This window comes from Drosophila elegans, unplaced genomic scaffold (assembly GCF_018152505.1).
Source record: "Drosophila elegans isolate 14027-0461.03 unplaced genomic scaffold, ASM1815250v1 contig_476, whole genome shotgun sequence".
Lineage (NCBI taxonomy): Eukaryota > Metazoa > Arthropoda > Insecta > Diptera > Drosophilidae > Drosophila > Drosophila elegans.
The window spans coordinates 26140957-26160325 of NW_024545863.1; the positions used below are offsets into that span (position 1 = coordinate 26140957).

The following is a 19369-nucleotide window of genomic DNA, read 5'->3' on the forward strand; positions in this document are numbered from 1 at the left end:
TTCGTTATATTGTTTGTTTTAATTGGCTCAAGCTAAAATGCAAAATTTGTTTTCCTTCAAAAACTACATAATCGTCTCGACCAAAATTGCTAAAAAGACCCGTTATCGTGCTCATCGTGAGCTTAAAATGGAATGATATATTGACTTTTAAAATTAATCAAAAAAAAAAGAATATAGTTATGAATACATTTAATAAGAATTATATTCAAATTTTCATTCTTAGTATGGTGTGTAGTGCTATCTTGTGTTAAGTTTTTAAGTAGCTTTATTTTTTAATTTTCACTGTAACACTTCGAAGATTTATTAAAAATTAATTTATTATTACAAAAACCCAAATCGTTAAAATAGTTTAATTATTATTTAAGTTTATGGCTATATATAGTTATAAATTATGTCATTCCAGATACTAACTTATTTGTGAATTCGCGCAATTGTAAGGGGTCCTCATTATTGAAATCATCCATCACAGATTGCATTTGTTCCTTTAGACCATCGGCTATGGATGTTGTTATGCGGTCTTTAAACAGACTTGTGATTGGGCTTAAAATAAAGCCAGTCAGCTGTTTAATTAGTCGAGCTTGGTCCAGTTGAACTTGAATGTCACTGTCAAAAAATATATATAATTTAAAATTAATAATTATTTAAAAAAAAACAAAAATTTGTTTGTTATACGCATGAAACCACTAGAAGGAAAGTTTGTTTTGGTCAGGCAAAATTAACGGTCATAGAGAAAAACGTTCATAGAAAAGAGCTGGAGATTCGGACATTGGCTTTTCATTTATTTTTATACCCGTTACTCGTAGAGTAAGTAACACTTTAAAATAAAGCCTATAAACTGTATGTATTTATGATCAGGTACAATAGCCGACTCGATCAAGTCATGTCCGTCTGTCTGTCAGTCTGCCCGTCCGTATGAACGTAGAGATCTCGGAAGCCATAAAAGCTAAAGATTTGTGATTTAAAAAGGAAGATTTTAACCGGAAGTTTAATTCAAAACGGAGCCACGCTCACTCTTGTGCCCACTAATCGCGAAAGTCTGTCACGTCACTCCACCACATGTTAGAAATTAGCTATTGAACTCTGTGTGCGTGTTTCGGTCAAAACCAACTGCGAGGTACTGCGAGCATTTTAAGATTTTTTGGTATAACTGTTTCGTGTAATGTGGTCTCTCTAGTTTAGTGTGTTACAATGGGTGAGAAATTGGTCATATAAGTCAAGTACGAAAACAAAATTACTCCAGCTCAGTCATGTAGCGGATTAAATTCAATGTTTTAATAATCAAAAAAATATTTTTTTAGAATTGTTTTCGAAGAACCGGCTTAGCAGATTTTTGCAGGTTTTTGTGAGATGAGTTGGTTTCGTGGTGTTGGCAGAGACTTGACCAAGTGCATTCAAATTCTTTTCCTAAAAACATACACCCAGAAAAAAGTAGAACGAATAATTTTAGCACGGACGTTTTTGAAAATCGGCCGAATAATTCTTAAAATTTTTAGGACGAACGAGTACAGAATAAGTACGGGTCATACTTGATAATAATATTTTAACATTTTTTTTTTTAATACACAGAGAAAATATATTTTATAGCCTTAATTCTGATTATAATGTCTATAATTAATAACAGAATTATAAAAAAAAAAACATTTAAATCTATAAATTAAGCATTGTTTCACTAGCAGTCGTACGATTATACGATAATTTTGTAAAATCGAACACATTTGTGTATATACATATACACATCAGTGTTATCGGTCGATATCTTCTTTCGGCTAATCGATCGCAAAGCTGCCTTACTTTAAAAACGTGAAGTGCAAGTAAGAGATCCGCGTCGCACCGTAAAAACAATGGAAAGAGAATCGCCCAAAAAGCTGGAGGACGCATTGGAAGAAATGGGAATGCAGGGTGTGCTGCCGTACCTGCAGGGTAAGTAATTGTGCATTAATGTGAAACAATAAACTATTAGCAAATGTGGTAACATAAAAGAGAAGCGATGTCGTCAATAAAATTAAAATTCGCTTGAATTAAGTTAACTTACGAATTAAAGTAAAAACAAACAAATACTATAATTTACAATAAAATGGATTCCGAAAAAGACAAAGTAAAATGGAAAGAAAAAAGCAACGGTAAAACGTTCGCACGCACACATAACAATGCAAAACATTCTTGTGCAAGTTATCGCGTCTTGTTCCAATAAAAACTAGTAAAAATTAGAATTGGTGTTTAATCAGAGTTTATAAATAAATAGGCTGACGGAAATTTTACAAGGGCACATACATACATACATACATATGTATATATGTGAACGAGCGCTTTACCGTTCCCTTTTGTTTTCTATTCCTCTTCTTCGGAACTCAGTGCGGTACAGGTGCTTTTTTTTCTTAGTAAAAAAAGAAGGAGTCAAAAAGAACTGTAAATTCACGTGCACACATGTACATGCATACTTTTGCTGTTTGTTACTGTTTTTTTAGTTCGTGTATTGGTATTTGCTTCTTAGAAAAATCATATTTATTGTTTTTATATTAATTGCATACAGAAGCTGGAGTGACTTTGTCACTATTAGAAAGTGTGACAGAGGAGGAGCTAAAGGAAGCAGTTCCCCAATTGGGACTGCGTATGCTGTTCAATCGGAAGCTTACAATTTGGAGAGAAAAAATGTAAGTTTTTAGAGTAGTTTTTAACACAATATTTTATTTAGAAAATTACCAAGGTCAGCGCACGCCAAAACGAAAACGAGACCAATTTTGTGCTCCACAAGGTAATTATTTTTTATAAATTATAATTTCTTTTTTTAATTTTGTATATGAATATAAAATGAACAATTTATTTTTGTTGCAGAGCATTCGTTCGATTATAGAGGCGAAGGAGCATGGAAAAACGTTAATTAATAAAGGGAATCTTGTTGAGGTGGATAGAATCTGGCTGATCAACGCAATAGTTGAGGAAGCCATCAAGAATAATTTAATAATTTTAATAATTTGTTAAAGGAAAAGTTTTCGGACTGCAACAAATTCCATTTATATGATATCTTAATTTTTAAAGGAATTACTACTTAGGTGTAATATTCAGTGACTTTAAGTTATTTAAAATTAAATTCTTTACTGTCTACAACAACTAAGCTTACGGTGTTTGCCAACAAATTGAAATTACAAACTTTGATAAACATTTTCGCGCATACGTAATTGGCTCTGCTAAAGAATATTGTATTAGAAAGTTAAGTGAATTCGACACTGCTCCTTTGCATTTATATCCTGTAAATAATGAAAAATATTAAATATGTATATATTAAATATGTATAAGTTTCTTAAGACAAATTGTGTTTATGTATGTCACAATATACAATATAAAAGTTGTACTTTTAAATATTAAGAAGTGAATCAGATACAATACTGAAATACCATTCATTATGAATTTATATTCTTAAGTTAAAAACGTTTTGTACTTAAGAAAAGAATTGTTTATTCTTCAAATAAATATTGATTTCTTGAATAAAACATGATTTGTTCTTAAATTAAAAATATTCATTCTTAATTAAAGAGGGTTTGGTTCTTAAAAAAAGAATGGTTTACTCTCCAAATAAGAATATTTGTTTCTTACATGAAAAATAATTCGTTCTTGAAAATAAGAGTGTTCATTCATTAACTACGAATTTTTCTGACTTAAATTAAAACTTTTCGTACTTAAATTAAGAACTGTTCATGCTTAAACGAACGTTTTTTATACTTAATTTGTTCACTTGCAAAATTTAAACTAAGACACTTTAATACTTGAATAAAGAATTTTTCGTACTCAAACCAATATCTTTCCCACTTTCTTCAAGCACTTTTGAGTACTTGGACTGATGACGTTCGTTCTTAAATGTAGAACTTCGGGATTGAATAATTCGTACTTGAATATAGTCTTTCGTTCTTTCGAATTTACCCTACTTTTGACATCGTTCGTTCTTGATTTGACATCGAAATTCTTGATTTTTTCTAAGAGTGTAGCTGATAAAAACACTGTCAATACTCCATTCAGTATATAGCTTAAAGCGATACTTTAATCCGATTAAATTTTTTGACGAGGTTTTGTTGCTCTGTTGTTTTTAGTTAAATTCGACTAAAAGCCCTTCTTTGACGTATTGTGCAACCTTCTCAGCAGGTCCCCTATTTTCTGAACGAAATACACTGCATCTACGACAATAAATTGATGACTTAATATTATTAGACACAAGCATTTCAAACACAAAAAACTGATTTTCTTAAATATAGAAAACTTTTTTTTCTTAAATTTAAGAAAAATTTATAAAATATATTATATATTTTCTGAATTTTATACAAGTATTCTTAGAAAAATTATATTTGTTTTTCATAAATAACATAATGTTTTTTTTACCTGTTCTATTCTTATTATACCCTTGCAGAGGGTATTATAATTTCAGTCAGAAGTTTGCAACGCAGTGAAGGAGACATCTCCGACCCTATAAAGTATATATATTCTTGATCAGCATCACTAGGCGAGTCGATCTAGCCATGTCCGTCTGTCCGTCCGTCTGTCCGTCTGTCCGTCTGTCCGTCCGTTTATATGCAAACTAGTCTCTCAGTTTTAAAGCTATCTGCATGAAACTTTCCCAAAAGCTGTCTTTCTATTGCAGTTAGTATATAAGTCGGAACGAGCCGGATCGGACGACTATAGCATATAGCTCCCATAGGAACAATCGGAAAAATAAATGAAAAAAAATTATAACTTTGCTGTTTTTTAATTTTTTGTTTAGTTCTTCGACATTTAGTAATGGTTAAATATTTCCGATTTACGGTTTAAATTTCATCAAAATCGGACGACTATAGCATATAGCTCCCATAGGAACAATCGGAAAAATAAATGAAAAAAAATTATAACTTTGCTGTTTTTTAATTTTTCGTTTAGTTCTTCGACATTTAGTAATGGTTAAATATTTCCGATTTACGGTTTAAATTTCATCAAAATCGGACGACTATAGCATATAGCTCCCATAGGAACAATCGGAAAAATAAATGAAAAAAAATTATTACTTTTCTGTTTTTTAATTTTTTGTTTAGTTCTTCGACATTTAGTAATGGTTAAATATTTTCGATTTACGGTTTAAATTTCATCAAAGTCGGGCGACTATATCATATAGGTCCCATAGGAACAATCGGAGAAATAAATGAAAAAAATTATAACTTTTCTGTTTTTTAATTTTTTGTTTAGTTCTTCGACATATGGCAATGTTTAATTATTTCAGAATTATGGTTTAAATTTTATCAAAATCGGACGTCTATATCATATAGCTCCCATAGAACTAATAAAAATATATAAAATAACTATCTAATAATTGAGCTGCAAATCATCATAGCTTCACTGTTTTTCAGTATATACTCAAGTAAATCATAATTTAAATGTTTTCAAAAGTATTTAATTCATGCAATAGCTGCAAGGGTATATGAACTTCGGCTTGCCGAAGTTTGCTTTCTTTCTTGTTTATTTTATGTTTACAGGTGCCTTTAAATTATGGAAAAAATCACTTTAAATCAGAAGCATTTTATGTAAACAAAGGTCAATGATATAACAGAGAAATCTTTTTTTGTTGAGTTAAATATATTAAAATTAATAAACAAGATATTAAAAGAAGAAAGAACGTAAACTTCGGCAAGCCGAAGCTCATATACCCTTGCAGCTATATCAAAAATGAAATATTCTTGAAAATATTAAAATTATGATTTACTTGCGTGTATGCTTCGATAGTTCCTATGACAGCTATACGATATCGTTTTCCGATTTTCAATAGAAATAATAGCGCAATTCTAAAATTTCAAATTATCAATAAGTCAAAAAAAAAAATTTTAAAAATAAACAAATTAGAAAAGTTACATTTTAAGAAAAATTTGTTTTTAATATTTTTTTGTTTCTTTGTTTTTAATAAAATTTAAAACGTAATTTTGAAAAATTTAGCCTTTAATGTAAAGGTAAATGTCTTGAAACATCAAACATTTCGTAATTATTTAGGTCCCGGTAATTTTTCTAACTGATGATTAGCTAAATAAAAGTCCTTCCCTTTGAAATCTTATACAGCCTTAGTACATTGTCAAATGCGTGACGCAACCAGCTATTGCGTCTATCCAAAGGTCCTCGGCTTGAATCAAGGTTTGTTCTTAGACCGAAAAAAAGTAACTTTGTTTTTCTCTTCCTTTTCATTACATAATAGAATATCGTATTTACTTTTCTTTCATCAAAATTACTCTTGTAAAAATGTATGTACTATACCCCGAAAGCTCTAAATAAAATAATAGAACCTCCCCATCAACCTTTAAGGAGTCTTAAATTTGAGCCTTCCATATATAACGTATACGAATACATATTGCTGAACTTTACATAGTATAAATACGTCAAAATTTTATTAATTAGAACACGTATATATTTTAAGGTACAAAATTGATTTATAGATTATTATAATGTTTACAAATAAACAAGAAAGGGTTCAAATAGGCTAAAATTTCATGTACAACTTCGCAAGTCTAGGGAAAGGAAATTCGGGATTGGTCTAAGAGCCACATTTAAAGTAAAGCGACTTACCAATTCTACAAAGTATGATTCTTTGATTTTATTTTTATTATCGCAATGTCGCTTCCCTACTGTGCTGAGTGCAAAACAGAAGTTACAGCTGCCCAACTTTGCTTTGACCGCTGTTCCTTGTTTTTCCATCGCGCTATTATATCGCTTGTGTTACCCTACAGGCAGAGGCGGTTAAACTTCTAGCGAACTCGCCGTTTATTTGCTGTCAATGCGACAGTTGTATATTAGCGAATGATTCGCATTCCAAAATTTACGAACTGGGTGCCAAAATTTCTGTAGGCATTCCCCCAACAAAGGGATGTTGGTTGCTCAGCCGAATCCAAATATTAACTCTAAACTTCGCCATCCAAGGACTGCCGTTTTAGCAGCCTTAACCTTCTATGTTACTTCAAACTCGTAAAAATAAGAAGAGGCACAATAACAAAAACAAAAGACAAGTTGTTGTAGCTGGGTCTTCTACAGGAAAATTCTCAGCAATTCCGGACCCAAATGCTAATTGAAAATGTGTAGTTGCTAAGCTAAATGCAGACTCTGAAAATTTTACTTGCTTTAAGCTTGTAAATAAGGATGTTAATGTTGAATCCTTAAAGTTCGTGAACTTCAAACTTAGGGTTCCTGAGCAGTTAAAAGTGTGTTCAAAAATTATATTTGAACGCTTTCAGTGAAGGTAAAAAGTTTTGTGCATAGAGAAAAGGCCAATGCAGGTCTAATTCTGGCGGATCTAGCTGGGCCTTCACTCACTTGAAGTCCAACCAATCTTCCAAACAACTCCTCTCCATCATCATCACTCTTTAAGCCTTGAGTCCTAGCACTTGCGAACGGCTCATCTTCAAATTACAGCACAGTCTACTTTGCCAGCAGCGCATGGTGCAACTATACAAGGTGGTCTGACCGCACGAGCTGCTTTATTTTATTTTATTTTGAGGACTTTTTTCCAGTCGTTTGTTAAACGTGCGAAAGTAAAACGATTGCTATCTCTTTCTAACGCTTGTCTCTGCTGCCTGGCGATGGTGGCGCCCACTTATGCTCCAGTTACATCGTTCTTGTTTCTGGTTTATTGTATGGATCATTAAAAATACGACGCTGCTGAAGGCGATTTCTGGGATCCGTGTTTTAAGATCGTTGCCTACAATGCATTCATCTGCGTGGATTATGGAAGTCTGCGCCCGATTCAGTTGGTGACAGACTCGTTAGAGTTGCTCCTGCTATTGTGAGTATATCTTCGCTCGATAATTGGGTTCAAAACATATCGTGCATGCAAACAAAGCAGAACAAGTTTATTTGGCCACATCTCAATGTGAGTTTGATGTCCTAGTTCTAGTTGAACTACTTCAGTTGAGCTTTTACTGGAATGAGTTTTTCAACTTCAACTTATATCAAGTGTTCCGGAAGGACAGGGATTGCACAAAAACACACTGCACTAGAGGAGACGGCGTAATTGTTGCTGTGCTTCGTAGCTTGCGCTGCTTATCAATTGACCTCTTGATTCAAAATACTCTTCTGGACCAAGTTGCACTTTATATAAGCAGATTATCGGATGCTGTTCTAACTGTGGCATCGTATATACCCCCGAATAGTAGATATTTGATCTACAAGGACCATATGCAGAATATACCAAATTTTAACAACAACCGACTACAACATGAGCATTTCTGTGCTTTCGGAGATTTCAACTTGCCCACCCTAGTGTGGTGACAGGATCCGGATGCATTTGGCTTGATGCTTAGCACTCTGCAACACCCACACAATGTTGCCAACCCTTTGGGTCAAAAAAAGCTAATCTAGCCATTGAAAAAAGCTAGAAAAAGTAAAACAAGAAAGAAAGCAAACATCGGCAAGCCGAAGTTCATATACCCTTGCAGCTATTGCAATACTTTTGAAAACATGAAAATTATGATTTAATTGCGTATATGTTGAAAAACATTGAAGCTTTGATGATTTGCAGCTTAATTATTAAATAGTTATTTTATATATTTTTATTATTTCTATGGGAACTATATTATATAGTCGTCCGATTTTGATGAAATTTAAACCGTAATTCTAAAATATTTAACCATTACTATATGTCGAAGAACTAAAAAAAAATTAAAAAGCAGCAAAGTTAAAATTTTTTTTTTTTTCCGATTGTTTCTATGTGAGCTATATGCTATAGTCGTCCGATTTTGATGAAATTTAAACCTTAAAATTCTGAAATTGTAACTATTTTTGGCTCAACTACTAAGCGCGTGGGAGAACTCCAAGCATTTTGCGACGATCAGTCCTAGCCTAAGCATTCGGTCAACTTCCGAGTACATTAGCTTTTCTTCAGCTGCTTACTATCACCAATGTCAATACAATGCTTAATTAATACCGTACGACCTAAACCTTGGTTTTCAAAATTCCTTAACAGCCTCAAGTTGCTGTCTTTCCTGAAAAGATAATGGGAATGGATCTTCCTCTGGGTTATTAAAGGGATAATGAATTTATGAATTTCTGAGCTATTAAAGGGATAATGTAAAGTTCGGCAAAGTCATCCGACTGACATCGTTGACTTCGTATTTTACCGTTCTTTTTCTTTCGAATTGCTTTTGTAAGTCAAAGGCTGGTTTTCTATTTTTGAGGGATATTGTTCTATGGAATTCAAAGGCAAATTCACCTTTAAAAACTAAACAATTTTTGTTGCTGTTGTCGTCCGAAAAAAAATCAATATTAAGTCTTTTTTCTATTTTTAAGAACGTTTTTTTCTTAAAAGCTTACAATCAGAAAGGATTTTCATTTTTATTTACAATTTTTTCTTGAATCAAGAAATTTTTGTCATTGATTCAAAGACTAGCCGATTTAAAGGCGAGATTTCTAAATTTTGGGAATTTTTTTCTATGAGTGTATACGCTTCTACTCTACGAGTAAAGGATATATCTACTAATATGTCTAACAATATCAACATACGCTTACACCATGTGAATTTTTGAGAATTTTTAGTGGTTGACGATGATGCGCAAAGATTTTTCTTTGTATAGAACCATTTAGAGAGGTTTCATTTGAGATAGGAACTGTGTTTGGGCTTGAAATAGCAGAGCGGTCTCAAAAGGTTATTCAATCGTATTATTTTAGTAACCAATTTGATTATATTACTATACTTATACGTCCATCTGATTAACCAATTTTACTGTTCTCCAAGGCGTTTGTCTGAGTTTGAGAGAGTGAAAGTTGCAGAAACCACTCAGGTGTTACTTAAAAGAATGTTATTCGTTCTAGTGTCTCACCTTACGCGCCTCCTTTGGCTTTTGTAAAGAACAGGTCTGGTGACATTAAGTTAATAATCGGTGTTATTAATTACGTGTGTGAAAAACCCCTGAGCAAGCTTCTCCACATCTTTGACGACAGCGTTCGGATCTGTCACAAAACGGCTACTGGTCTTGATCAAGAATATATATACTTTATAGGATCTGATACGCTTCCTTCTACCTATTGCGTTCTTTTCAACAAATAAAATATACCCTTTCACTCGAGTTACGAGTAACTAGTATATTTTTAAAAATACTAGTGCTGTTTTCGCGGTTAACAACAAACGTTTCCAAATAATTTCCGAGCAACTTAACTTACCTGAATCGCATTATACGAAAATCGTGAAGGTTGAGCTTGAAGTTGACAATATTTACAGCTAGCTCAGCGTAAACGATTGTATTATCCAATGACCCAATAATCTTTCCAAATCCTTCGATAGCCATTACTTTCAACAAAAAATCGTATTCAAACTGATAAATAAAAAAGTTATAAATTTGTGTAAGTAACATACTACATTTAAAAAGTAAGCTAGCTTCGGTCACCCGAAGTTTTCATGGTCTACATGACACACTATGTATCGAAGCATATATATAAATCGATGGAAAAACAGCGAAGTTATAATATTTCTCATATATTTTTCATATGATTTTTTTGTATGTATATGCTACCAGTTAAAGTTTGTTTTAAATTTATTTTTGTAATATTCCGATTGTTCTAAAAATAAAAAACAGCAAAGGCGTAATTTTTCTACAGTCGTCCGATCTGGCTCATTCTGATATATACGTTAAAACAATGATAATAATTAAAAAAAAAAAAAAATTTAACGTTACTTTATTGAGATGTATTAAGAACTGTTTTAACTTATGTTATGTTATGTACAATATGTTAACCAATTACTGCCACCGTTTCTGCCGCTGTTGTCGTTTCTGCTGACTTTCTTCGTTATCATTGGATGCTTAACTTAATTATAATTGGCCGGTTTAGTTTTTGTTAACTTTATTGAGGGCATTACACTGCTGTTCGTTCGCCATTTTTTAACAAAAAACGTTTGCCGACAGCATAAATATAGATTTTTCTTACAAAAGTCGTTTGCTTACACATTAAAAAAAGTTGTTTTCCAAAAAACAATAAATGCCCATAGAATATGTAAGAATTTAAACAAATTCGATTGAACACTTCTTAAAAATATGACTTAAAAAAAAAAAATTTTGCCGACGGCTTTACTATAACTTTTTCCGACAAAAGTTGTTTGCCCACCAATTAAAAATAGTATTTTCAAAAAAATTTCCACCCATTAAAAATAGTTTTTTTCGAAAAAATAAAGAATGCCCATGTTTGCCCGCCTCTTAAAATTTAAGAACTAAAAAAAAACGTTTGCCTACCTCTTAAAAATATGGTTTTTTAACAATAAACGTTTGCCCACTTTCGCCGAATTGGCCACCATTTGGTGTAAAAATATACTTGTTCACCATTTGGTGTAAAAAGTCCTTAATTCCGTTTAAGCTTAAGAGAACGTCGGCGTTCGACAGTTCACAGTCTACATCTCCCCTTATGCCACAAGTGACATAATTTCCATGTATGTCGACGATGTTGTGGCTGGCAACCAAACGCAGCAGTCCGCTGTTCTAGCCATCAAAGAGCTCCGTCTGGCCCTCGAGAGTGCAGACTTTGCACTGCGCCTATGGACCTCAAACGTGAAGAAACTGACTTCCTTGAGTTGGAGGACGCAAGCATGACAAATGCTCTAGGAATCCGCTGGTCGCTTGCCAGCTGATAGTTTCCTGTTTCTGCCGGTGGACATCTCTCTCCAAACAGATTACACCAAACGAGAGGTTTTATCCCAGATAGCCAAACTGGTTCATATGGCAGGATGGCTATTAACTTTCGTCGTTCAGGCAAAAATTTTGATGCAAGAAATTTGTCTGCGGGAGTTAAGCTGGGCCCAGCTGGGCATGACTGTCTTACAGGGTATTCATATAGTAATGGTTAAATATTTTAGAATTTCGGTTTAAATTTCATTAAAACCGGACGACTTTAACATAAAGCTCCCATGGGAACAAGAAAAAAAATTTTAAAAAAATTTTAATTTTCTATTTTGTAAATTTTTTTTGACTTGTTAATAATTTGTCAGTTCAGAATTACTCTTTTAATTTTATTAAAATCGGAAAACGATATCATATAGCTGCCATAGGAACTATCGAATAATTGAGCTGCAAATCATCATAGCTTCAAAGTTTTTAAACATGTACGCAAGGAAATGGTAATTTTAGAATTTTTCAAGAATATTAAATTTTTGCAATAGCTGCAAGGGTATATGAACTTCGGCTTGCCGAAGTTTGCTTCTTTTCTTGTTTGTTAATGACAACTTCAAGATCCTTTTAGATGACAATATATACATATTCTCAAAACATTATCTCATATTTCTAACCTACAATATTGACGTTCAGTATAATGACCTTTCCATTGTTTATAGGGACTTTAAAAACATAGATATGACTAATTTGTCAACTGAGTTTTATTCGTATGATTGTCCAGCTTTACTAATTCTAATCAAAATTAGTTCATATTTTTAATAGTTTAGTTCCCGTATATTAAAAGTCCTTCCTATCAAACCAGCAATCCTTGTTTGACGATAGAATTAATAATATTAAAAAGATGAGAAATGTGGCATACAAGACGTGGATGCGATATAAGACAAATGCTTTGTATGAAAAATTCAGGAAGTTACGTACGAAAGTTCATACTTCAATAACTCACGCTAAAAAAATATAGTTCAGGTCAAAATTCGATGAAGCTGTTAATACCAAGCAAACTTGGTCAGTCTTGAAAACCCTAGGAATAGGGAGGAAACCCAGTACCCATCAACCACACATTGATGTTAACAGCCTCAATAATATCTTCGTTAAAGCCCCAGTACCTGAATCAGTCTCTAACTAGTACCTGAACATGACTACTATGGCCAACTGTGATTTACTTAGCTTTATGTGTGTTACTCAATGTTATGTCCTTGACGCAATATTAAAAGTGAAATCTAACGCTACTTGGAAGATATCAATCTTAAATTTGTAAAAATTCTATTACCTCAGATATTACAACTAATAACACATATATTTAACTCTGCAACAACATTTTCAACCTTCCCTAAACTTATATCGTCCTACCTAAGTAATAGTCATCAATGTGTAGTGTCAGCGTCTATTTCGTCTTCCTTTTGTACCGCCTTCGACTACTTCCGACTACCGCAGGGATCTGTTCTGGGGCCAATGTTGTTTTCAATGTATAAAAATGATCTTCCGACTGTAGTGTCCCATTCTAAACATGTATGATGACGATGTGCAATTATACGTTAGTGGTTCCGTTTGTCGTACTAATGACTGTGTTGTTGCTTGAAACTCTGACCTTCAAATCATTAGTCAGTGGGCAAGAGCTAATGGTCTAGCATTAAACCCCAAAATAATAAAGCGCTGAACTCTGACAATGCTCCACAAAATTATCCACACTAGGGAACCGTTGTACCTGTTTTCTGAGTTAAGCTTTTGTGCACCTAAAGAACAAATAATCTAACTGTAAACCGGACCATGTTGTCCAGTTCAGCAAATCATTTTGTAAATTCGGCTCGTCTCTGGAATCAATTCCCGCACCCCATTAAATCAATAAAATCAATCAATCGGGGAAAATTGCAGCACACACAACAACACACTAATATAGTGCCAGACACATCCACTCGTCGTCGCTGGTGGCAAGAGTAACCTGGATTATCTGTAATTCCAGTGGTGCTTCCTTTCAGTATGTAACCATGCTTTTCTAGCCGCACGGGCTACGGTCGTGGCGTGCGAGTCCATCGACGCGCACCGGGTTGCAGGTTTCCCATAGAACTTGGCTGCGGTGAAGTGGTTGATCAGCTAGTAAATGGCGGCGGCAGTGGACAAATCCTCGGCTGTAGTAAAACAAGCTCGGCAAGGTATCGTTGGTTTCCTCACAAAATTTCGACGTGCAGGGATCCGCACATGGATTTGTGGCTGCTGATATTGGTGCAACACGTTGGCTCCCTGCGCAGGGATCCGGAAGTGAAACACGATGGTGGCAATTTGACCGTAATTTTATAACCAAAAAATCTCACGCAGTATCCATATATTTCTCTCTGTCTCTGAGCTTCAATGAATTCGGCAATATAATGTCATACCGGTATTACCTCGTTAAGTTGCCATTCCTATGTGTCAAGCTGATGCGACCATGCGTTAGATGAACTCCTCACCAAATTCTTGGAGGTGGAGAATCAATCGTCGAAGTTGCAAACCAAGCCGATTCCGTCTGCGAGAAGAACCAACCACCAAAAATGAAATTGGTAAATACGTTAACCCAGCCTTTCTGCGAATTAGGACACCCATGTCCTGTATGTTGCCTTAATTTTTAGTAATTTAAAAGGAGATATGTCATTAAAATTAAGATACAACTCAGTGGTTTAAGCATATCTTGATTTAAACCACATGAGAGAAGTCTTCCCTACGATTCCACGAGCAATTATGCAGTGCTCAGACCTGAGAGCACTACGACAAAGCTTCGCGTAGTTTTACGATTTTAAATGATTTCCTTCATGCTGGCCCAATCGTACAGTCCTTAAAATTTCAGCGGATATTATTCCGTAATCGCGAGGGCGAAATTTTTTGGTGTGAGACATACAACCCAGCCATTCAAAAGCGATTAATGTGATTTGTCAATTTATTTATGCGGATGATGTACTATTAGCTGGGGCTCATTCCAGAAAAGACGCCCAGCTCTCGGTCCAAGAGTTAAAAAGTGCCCTAAACTCCTCCGTGTTAGCGAACCACAAGGATATTATGGGTCATATTCCGAATGACCATCATTTGCGTACCGATTTTCTAGAGATCGACGCAGAGAGCACTGCGAAGACTTTGTTCCACCAGAGTTAGCGGAGGAATCCCTTACAAAGCGCCAGCTTGTTTCCCAAATTGCCAAATTGTTCGATACTGCAGAATGGCTCGTGCCTTTTGAAGTGCGCGCCAAGATCTTCATACTAGAGATTTGTCTTCAGAACCTAGGGTGGGACGAAGATCTGCTAAGTGAACTGTGTTTGAGATGGCAGAGTTTTATACAGAGCTAGTCCGCGTTGGGTTCTTTCAATTACACCAATGCTCACCTCTGAACTCTACTGCTGGACAGACTCCATCATGTTGTGGCCGTGGTTAAACAAGCCAGCATGCCGTTGGACAACTTTTGTCGTTAATAGGGTAACAAAGAGTACATAGTCTAAAAAGTGGTCGCTTGTTCAATCCTAATGTTATTCAGCGGACATGGGCAGTAGAGGCCCCTCCGTTCAGGAATTGGTCGACCACCCTCTTTGGTGGCATGGGCCCTCAGCCACGCAGTTAGTGGCTAAGCCAGAATAAGCCGCGCAAGCAGTACGTCTTAGGAGTTCCTAGGTTGTTTTCTAAGCACGATAAGGAGCTGCTTGTCCTTGCTTATGTCCATAGTTTGAATCAGCTTTGCAAAAAACAAGCAGCACCACTTCCGTCAAACTGGTTCCTTTTCGGAACACTCAAAAATCGCGTTGTGCCGTCAAAAAGTTATATTCTGAGTGTTTTGTTTATATAAATTTAATTAATAACCTTGACAGGACTGGACATCCGGCGTTCAGATCGACATCAGGAAGCGTAAATTGGTTGCGCTATATAAACATACATACGTCGAATCTGTTCATTGGAGCAGATATACCCACCAACTGGGACTCGGAAAGCAACGGAAAGGCCTTGAGGCTAAGTCATATGAACTCGAGCCAACCTGGGACAACAATTACATCTACTAAAAAATCGTATGTATCAGTAGGTGTATTAAATTATGCATAGTTACGTAATTAGAAGAAGAATAAAAGCAAAGGAGATGTGCACTTGCAGTAATCACACTGTTCTTTATGATAAACTCACTCAACCGTGTTTTTCTTTTGGTTCTTTTACAAGTTATTCTTGAGTTATTTTCTTTGCTAATATTCGTCCACCTAGGAACAATTGGTTTCGCTCAGGCAGCAGCGGAATACAATTATTAGGCACATAGACAACATAAAAACTAAAGTCGAGGAAGTTGAGTCGAATTTCGATTCTATGGTATTTGAGTGTCGATTGCAAATATTCCAATTTTAAGCAAGTTAGTCTATTTCAAACACAAATTGAAAACCTCAACCCAATTGAGCTGATTAAGCAATTTTTTTTAATAAAAGCAAAAATACTCAAGTGTAACAACGACATGAAAATTCAACGGCCGGATGAGTCAAGTTTGTTGAACGTTACTGCTTACCATAGTATGTCTCATCAAAAGAGGTTGACGTCAGTACGGCGATTATAAAAGGTTCACAATATAGTGCATGATGATCAATCGACTACTTTTTTGATAAATTTAATCATCTACTAAGCTGTTAGTGAAGGTTAGTGACAGAGGAAAATAATCCGAAGGCGCTGCGACAGCTAAAGGACGACAAACAAATCTTTATATTTCTGGATCATATTAACAACTTTTTTGTGTGCAATATATGATCAAATCGGACCCAACTTCGCTACGGGCAATCATAGACACAGTGCCTGCACTTCGTGAGTCGTTATTTTCGCTAGGCTCAACAGCTGAAATTTTGGATGCTTCAATTATACATTTGTTGTCTAAGGTCGATGATGACACCAAAATTGTATATAACTCTAAGCAAGATTTTGAAATTTGCCAAGCTAGGATCGGTATTGCTGCATCTTAAGTAGGCATTGTCAGCTTTCAGAAAGTAGCGGAAGACAAACAGTAGAAAACGAAAAGAATATAAAGTTGCGAAAAACCTCTGATGCCTTTATTAACTCTTGTGCATGTCATATATATCGATACTGGTCGGAGAGCGTTATAAGCTAGATAAGGAAAAAGCGCTTTGCTTGAACTGTCTACGAAAAGGTCAAGTAAGGGCAAGATGTTCGAGTAAATCTCGATGCAGAGTGTGCCAGGGCACACACCATACAACATAAATTCGCGCCCAGTGCAGAGCGTGCTATATTTCATCAGCAGCCACATGCGCTGCACCAACAGGAAGCTAGCCAAGGAAGTCTAGGATCACCAAATGCCATATCGTTGGTATGTCGGATTACTCGTAGAACACTCCTCCCAACAGAAGAGGTGCTTATAAAGGACAAGTACGGTCTTTATCAACCAGATCGCGCGAGTTACCCTCTCTACCCTATTCGTAGAGATGGAGAGTCTGCGACGAACTCGAAGAGGCACGATCCAACTGGACACAATCGGGAACTACCGTTATAAACAGACAAGAGAAGACAGAATCGCGAAGTGGCGATTCTGCTCGGCCGAGTCAGTCGAGTGTGAACATCGTTACTGAACAGACGATACAAAAATAAATGAAAACAAGAATAAATTATAAAAGTGTATTTATTGAATAACTAACCCTAGGAGATATCTACACCAATATTGTTATCAACGTATTGGTAACTGGCGCAGCCGTACTCTTACCTATTATTCCATATTAAGCCGGACACAACATTATAAAATGTATGTATGCATGTATGTATTTGATTTATTAATTCCGAGTGAAAACACACAGTATAATGGTGAAATTTAATAAAATAAATGGAAGGAAGAACATACATGTATGTATGTGTGTATATATCTGTGAAGCGGAGTAAATGATTTGCTTATTGTAATTCCGTTATTCTGTGTTTTTGTACGAATATGTTGGAACAATGCGTGAAGCACACACAGATAACGGGATCGTTCGATTCAGTACGGGCAGTCGTCGAAACATTTATTTTTTTTTGCCTGAGTACAGTTGTGTGTATACGTATGTATACAACAAAAATCAATGCATAGAGACGCGCAAAACAACAATATGTGCTCAAACCGATCGAACGTGTCGTCAAAGATGTTTGAGACAGTTGCAATTAGTTCTGTGTTTCAGTGCGACTCACAGACTAAGAGCAACAATATGTGCTCAAGCCAATCAAACGTGTCGTGAGGATGTTTGAGATAGTTGCAGTTAGTTCTGTGTTTCAGTGCGACTCACAGACTAGGGGCAAATATACGTTTTCAAACCTTTTAACGTGCAGTTGATACATGTTCGAATGATATTAGTATATATTTAGGTGCAACCTAAGTACCAAATGCAACAATATATTAATATACGTATTTGGTTTGTTACACGTAAAACTGAAAAATAAAATACATATTTTATATTAACAGATAGGAGCTACCATGAGAGGAGCAAAAAACCATACTCCAAATACCAGGAGTCAAACTGGAATCAACACCATCGTATCCGAGAGTACAGAGGCCATTGTAACAAGACAAAACGATCAATCATCCACTACTTCTTCATCAGAATACGTCCCTTCGAATCAAGGAGAGCAAAATGCTAATCCACTTGATATCCTATCAACACTGAAAATACCAGACGCAATTCGTTTTTTACCTGTATACGACGGTAATCCAAAAACTTTACATGAATTTATAACCAATGTGGAGGAAATTCTAGCACTGATTAGCGGCACTAGTAAAACGCCATATGGTCAGCTGCTTCTAAGATCGATTCGAAATAAAATCGAAGGAAAGGCCAGCGAAGGCATCATCGAAGCAGGAGCCAGTCTTGATTGGGAAGAAATTAAAGACGCCCTCATCTTGCATTGCGCGGACAAGAGAGATGAACCCACTCTTATGTTCGAGCTCCACAATACTGTGCAGGAGGGTCTTTCCTTACGTCAACTATATAACAAAGTCTGTGAGATTAAATTAGCATTATTTAGAATAGCGGAAACCACAAAATCGGAGCAGATTGTGGTTAAGACAAAAAAAACATTGTTTGCTGACATATGTCTCAACTCATTTTTAGCAGGCATTAGAGGCCCATTAGGAGCTACAATAAGATCCATGAAACCGACCAATCTCCGAGAGGCCTTCGAATGGGCGTTGAAAGAAAGAGAAACTTTTTTCGCTCAAAAGAATATAAAAAAACCGGATCAAAAACAGGAATATGGATCTCAACAATATTATAATAGAAGTATAGAATATAATAGAGGAAATGATGACAGACGTAGCCATAAACGTAGTAGAGACGGTTCCAACGATAGAAACGGTAATAGAGGAAATGACGACAGACGTAACTATAAGCGTTATCGAAACGATTATGACAATATTGATAATAATTACAAAAGAAATAATATGTTAGCAATTATGCCAAAAGATAATAACTATAACAATAACAATCAACAGAAACAATCCAATAGACAAACCACCAACTATCAGTCCAGAAATTCGAATAGTAATGCTAATCAACACGCACAAATGCACAATTTTAATGAGGCGGCAAATTTTCCACAAGAAGCCTCAGACAACAGACCGGATACCTGATAAATAAAGACAAATCAAAACTACCATATATTATGGTAAACAAGATTTTCTATAAAACTCTCAAGTTCCTTATAGATACTGGTGCTACCTTTTCTTTTATTAACCCTAATTATATTGAAAAAGAAAATCAAATTAAATTACATAC

The 19369-nt window shown here is 35.1% G+C and overlaps 2 protein-coding genes across 6 annotated transcripts in view; one reads left to right on the top strand and one right to left on the bottom strand.

Moving 5' to 3' along the window:
- Positions 1–269: 269 nt before the first annotated feature.
- Positions 270–19369, bottom strand: part of LOC121467590 — a 67053-nt gene continuing 47953 nt past the window's right edge. For 2 of the 4 annotated variants that reach the window (XM_041709384.1, XM_041709383.1), the window contains 2 exons: positions 10147–10298; positions 277–603 (listed from right to left, as the gene is read on the bottom strand). In XM_041709384.1, coding sequence (XP_041565318.1) covers positions 390–603; positions 10147–10298 — 366 coding nt within the window. In that variant the 3' untranslated portion in view covers positions 277–389. Of the gene's footprint in view, positions 604–10146; positions 10299–19369 lie in introns of all 4 variants that reach the window. The other 2 variants (XM_041709385.1, XM_041709386.1) reach the window with 2 other exon arrangements.
- On the top strand, positions 1824–3242 carry LOC121467591. Of its 2 annotated transcripts, none has more exons than XM_041709388.1 (4): positions 1824–1920; positions 2531–2651; positions 2710–2752; positions 2833–3242. In XM_041709388.1, the coding sequence occupies exons 1-4, from the start codon at positions 1842–1844 to the stop codon at positions 2977–2979; spliced, it is 390 nt and encodes a 129-aa protein (XP_041565322.1). In that variant the 5' UTR covers positions 1824–1841; the 3' UTR covers positions 2980–3242. The 2 variants fall into 2 exon arrangements, with proteins under 2 accessions (XP_041565322.1, XP_041565323.1); XM_041709389.1 differs by having other exon boundaries at positions 2705–2752; positions 2833–2863.